The 5,107-nt window shown below is 60.3% G+C and overlaps 1 protein-coding gene across 1 annotated transcript; it reads right to left on the reverse strand.

Annotated features, from left to right (window-relative positions):
- Window positions 1–1,446: 1,446 nt before the first annotated feature.
- CDX2 (caudal type homeobox 2) lies at window positions 1,447–4,817 on the reverse strand. Its single transcript, XM_065730361.1, has 3 exons — window positions 4,059–4,817; window positions 2,244–2,389; window positions 1,447–2,025 (listed from the first exon to the last, which is right to left on the reverse strand). Exons 1-3 carry the CDS (start codon window positions 4,579–4,581, stop codon window positions 1,855–1,857), a joined length of 840 nt encoding a protein of 279 aa, XP_065586433.1. The 5' UTR covers window positions 4,582–4,817; the 3' UTR covers window positions 1,447–1,854.
- Between the last annotated feature and the right edge of the window lie 290 nt (window positions 4,818–5,107).

Raw genomic sequence — 5,107 nt, forward strand, 5'->3', positions numbered from 1 at the left:
AATAAACACGATATCCAGTTCGTGCCTTTGTGCACTCCTTTATGGCACACGGGCAATATCAAGGAAGCGGAAGTTTGGAGGATTATTTGCTTGGAGATGGGAGGGGGTAGATGTTTGGAATGGGGTGTGTGTACAATTTGCTCAGTTGGTTCCTTTTTAAAACAAGAAATGTGAGTTCTGCATTGCCACTATCAGGAGCCAGAGGAGAGCTCAGAACATGAACATCTGCTGGCAAAAAGGGACAGAGACTGATTATGGAACTGGACTGGAATGGACTGGAACATGCCTTGCTGGCTCTGTCTTTAATGAACGTTGGGATGCATGGGAGTTTTTACAAGCACATTACACCGGGCACTTCAAGGGGAGTAAGGCTCTTCCTTGAAAATCCTGAGGGCTGCAGATCCTGATGCTTTCAGAACTGGAAACAGTGCATGCTACTGTCACTGCGTGCCACCTTTGTACAGTGCCCCAGTACAAGGTTCTGCTGGGGGTTCTGCCACCCCAGCTCCAGAGGCCTAGGAACAAGCCAGCAAAACCTCCCCAAGCATTCCCTGTAACACCCACATATCCCCTGATGTCCCTTCATAACTCTGTGGTCATCTTTTTTTCTTTTTTTTTTTTCACTGCCATTAATTATTCCTGGAAGCAAATAAAAGGGCCCACCGATATCGCTCCCTCCTCCTGGCCGCAGCCAGCTTTTCCTTCGGGAGAAAAAACTTGTGCACGTTTGCAGTGGGACAATGCCGACTTTTGAACCTCTAACCACTAACCAAACAAACCTTGCGCTCCGCTCCACAATCCAAACAGCCTTTATTGACAGGCGTATCGCAGCAACGCGCCGCAGCTCGGGCAGCAGCCGGGCCGGGATCGATGGTGTAGGGCGGCCCTGGGCGCCAGAGGGCATCCTCCAAGGGACAGCCCCCAGAGCACCCAGGATCCATTTGGTGCCTGCAAAGCCCTGCGGGTTGGCATCGCTGGGGTGCAGGCTGGAATCCTTTAGATGCTGCCATTGGGGCACGGTGCTTACCAAGCCCACGTGCAGTGAGCACAGCTTGGGTGCTGCACCCAGCAAGATACCTGCATACATCACCCCACAGTGTGTCTGGGGGTGGGTGCAGGGCTCCCTTGAAGTTTTCTGCTCCGGGCTGTGAAAGCAGAGCGGGGACATCCAAGGAGACTTTGAAAATGGACCACTGGCACAAGCTCCAAGTGAGGCAGGTAGCACGAGGAGGTGACAATTGGACAAGATCCTTACCCAGTGAGGCTGAGTGCGATTCTCAGAAGCTTCGCTCTTCCCATCTCTGTATGGTGGCTCTCATACCTTACAAGTGTCTGACATCGAGCCATTCACTGCTGCACACCCAACACCACCTCGCCTGCTCTGCTCCCGCCCTTAGGATGAACGTTTTGCAGTTATGAAAAAAAAACAGTATTAATAATAAAATGTAAAATATAAAATTAAAAAAAATGTGCTTTAATTATTATTTTTTTTTCCCGATAAAATTCATCGTCGGCCCAACAGCATCGCTCAGACCTTCGCACCGATCCCTGAGATTCACTGGGGGCGGCGGGCAGTGCCGCACTCCCCTTACACCTAACAAACGCCAGGGTAAAAAAAGAAAAAAAGAAAAAAAAAAAGAAAAAAAAGAACAGAAGAAAACCATAATAATATTAATAACAACAAAGCCGCGGCCGCGGTTCCCCGGACGGGACGCGCTCACTGTACACCTGTACACACGGCGCTGCAGTGCATTGGGGCCACTCCCGCTGTGTCCGCGGGGCCCCCCCGGCCCCGGCCCAGCCCGGCTGTCCCCACGCGGTCCGTGCAGTCCCTGTGCTCGGCCGGGGCCGCTGTCACTGCGGGGCGGAGGGGCCCAGCCCGGTGGGCGGCTGGGCGGCCGCGGGGCCCGGCAGCGGTGGGGCGGAGGGGCTGAGCGGCTCCGCGGCTCCGGGCTGCGCCTGCTGCAGCTTCTTCTTGTTGATCTTCCTCTCCTTCGCCCGACGGTTCTGGAACCAGATTTTCACCTGCCGGGAGCGGGAGAGTGAAGAAGGGTAGTCGGTCCCAAAGCACGGGGCTCCGCGGCAAGCGCGCAACCCGACCCGCGCAACTCGATCCAACGCGACCCAATCTCCGCATCTCTGCCCCGTTTGTCCCAACCTGCGCAACCGGACCCGCGCGTTTCTGCCCCGCGCAACCCGATCCGCGCATCCCAACCCCGCGCAGCCCGCGTTGGACCACAGACCTGCCTCTCCGACAGCCCCAGGCTGGAGGCCAGCTCCGCTTTCCTGCGGATGGTGATGTAGCGGCTGTAGTGGAACTCCTTCTCCAGCTCCAGCCGCTGGTGGTCGGTGTACACGACGCGGTACTTGTCCTTCGTCCTGGTTTTGACTGCGGAGGACAAAGCCGCGTTGAGAAAGCAAAAGAGAAAGAGGCGAGTGGGATCGGGACTCCTCCGGACCCCAAATCGCAGACGGAGGCGGTACCGACCCTCGATCCCGGGGCTGCGAAAGCTGCGGGAATGGTGTGACTGCCACCCCCGCTCGTTTTGCTGGGGACAACTTTGATCTGCACTTCTGGTGGCACTCTGGTTTCTTTTACAACTTTAGAAGAAGATGAAGCAATAAGGAAAGGGGGGAAATAAGAAGAAAATGATGATAATAAAGGAGGAAAAAAAGAAAGAATGGGGAAAAGTGAAGCCCTGCTAAGGGCAGCGCGGCTCGGACGGGAACTCCGTTTCAGAAGGAGAAGAAGGGAACTGAGCGAGTCGCGTTGAGCCCGGCGAGCAGCTGTGGGGCCCCAAAATCGTACAGAAAACCCCGCACAGAAATAAAGGGCCGAGGGAAGCGGACGGACGGCGCGGCCCTTCCGTGCCCCCCTCTCTCGGAGTGCTCTGATTGAAGCGGTGCTTCCCGGCCCCTTCCCACGGAGCGCGGCCGCGGGCAGTCCCTACTCTCCCCCGCCCCCCCCTCACCCCCCCAGGTGCTCGGGCCGAGTCCGTGCAGGTGAAGTGCCGCAGAGCACAACAAAAGCACCCCGCGAGGAGACAAGGGCGATCAGAGAGAGCTCCCAGAGCCGCTGAATGGGGAACACAACCCCGAACAATGCGGGACAAGGAGATCTTATCAAAGAAAAACCCTTCTCAAAGCCTTAATGACAGCCACATTCTGTTTGAATTACCACTACTGAGCAAATGGCGGCGGCCGCTTTCATCCCCCGGCCCCGCGCATTACCATACGCGCAGCTCCAAAGGCGCAATTTGAATGCGGACGGCCCGGCCGCGCCGCACCGACCCCGCAAGGGCAACACCGCAGCCCGGGGGCAGCGCCGGGCACGGGGCCGGGGGAGGCATGGGGAGGGCACGGTCGGTGCTGGCTGCGGAAGTCACCGCTCCTATTTTACTTTATTATTATTATTTTCGGCCACATATATATCGAGAAATATAAATAGGAGGGGAAAAGAAAAAGAAAAAGAGACAATGGGAGCGGAAGGTGTATATCAAAGCGGGCAGCGAGCAGCTCTGATCATATAAAAGGGAGAGGGCCCGGCCGGGCCGTGGGGGATTAACATCACAACGGAACACGGCGCCGGCCCCGGGGCAGCGGGGTGGGGGGGAACGCCCTCGCACCTCCGGGTCCCACCGTGGGGGCCGCAGCCTCCGCAGCGCCCGGTTCCTCGGGGCTGGAGCCCAGCGAGCCAGAAGCGAATGAGGAGCGACAGCGGCCGATGATTTATATGACTGTAATTGGTTATAAAAATCTTTTAAGTGGCTCTAAGTGGCCGAGCGGAGCGGAGAGCGACGCCGTCCTCCGCATGCCGGATGAGCCCGACGGCGAATCGGTTGCCCACCCGACGGCGCGCCCCTCAGCCCTGCTGCTCCCCGGGCCCGCAGCTCCTCTTCAAACTGGGGGTGCGGCCCTACCCTGCCCCTGCCCCGCGCCCCGGCACGGACTCGCTCTCTGCCCTTTCCCCGTAGTACCGCGGAGACACCGCCGATCGGGTCGGTTTCGCCCCCCGCCATCCCCGTCCCATGCCCCCTCCCCCCCTCCCCGCCGCTTACCTTGGCTACCGAGCGGGGCCTGCGCCGGTTTCCTCACCCACTCGCAGAGGCCGCGGCGCTGCCCACCGGGGGACAGCGGCTCGGGGGCGGCGGAGGCGGCGGCGGCGTTGGGGGGGGCGGCGCCGAGAGGCTGCATCCCCCCGGCAGAGCAGTGCGGCGCGGGGCCGGCGTGGTGGTGGGCGTGCGGGTGGTGGTGGTGGTGATGGTGGTGGAAGTCGGCGGGGCTGTAGGCCATCGCCGCGGCCGGGGAGCCGCCGTTGAGGCCGTGCACGGCGGCGGCGGCGGAGGGCGGCGGGGCGCCCTGCCCGTAGGCCCCCCAGTCGTCGCGGAGAGGAGCGGCGTAGGGCGCGGGCCAGGCCGGCCCGGGGGACTGCGCGCCGTCGAGGTTCACATGGTAGCCGCCGTAGTCCGCGTACTGAGCGGCGCCCACGAAGTTCTGCGCCGCCAGGTTGAGCCCCCCCGAGTGGCGAACGGGGCCGGGGTACATGGGCCCGTCCTTGTCCAGGAGGTAGCTCACGTACATGCTGGCGGGGCCCCGGCGGCCGCTCTCGGCATGCTGCTGGGGCCGTCGGAGCGCCGCTGCCGGGGCCGTCGGAGCGCCGCCGCCCGGGGCCGGGCTCCCGCGGCGGGGAGGGGGCAGGCGGAGGGGCCGCGGCCCCGCGCAGTTCGCCGCCGCCGAGCGCTCCCGGTCCGAAGGCGATGGCCGGCAGCGCTTACATGATTAACGATTGTTTACAAGGCTCTATTAGTAATGGCCCAGACACACCAAAGGCAGGTGACGTGGAGAGGCGCTGGGTATATAGCTACTACCCCTAAAAGACGATTTGCATTTAAAAAGATAAGGAGAGGGCAGCGACCTGATCACAGCTAAATATTCAAGCCTTTATTGTTTAAGAGCTTCCTCCTTCCATTGCAACCTGGTGCACTTTAACCTCCAATCACAGGTTCAAAGGATGAAATCGAGAGACTTGCAAAAGACAGAGAGGGAGATCTAAGGGCGAGGGTGGGAAGATGGGAACCGCGGATCGGGCAGCGCCTTCTTCGCCCCT

This window comes from Cyrtonyx montezumae, unplaced genomic scaffold, assembly GCF_038088225.1.
Source record: "Cyrtonyx montezumae isolate F1298 unplaced genomic scaffold, pur_monq_1.0 scaffold_12, whole genome shotgun sequence".
Classification (NCBI taxonomy): domain Eukaryota; kingdom Metazoa; phylum Chordata; class Aves; order Galliformes; family Odontophoridae; genus Cyrtonyx; species Cyrtonyx montezumae.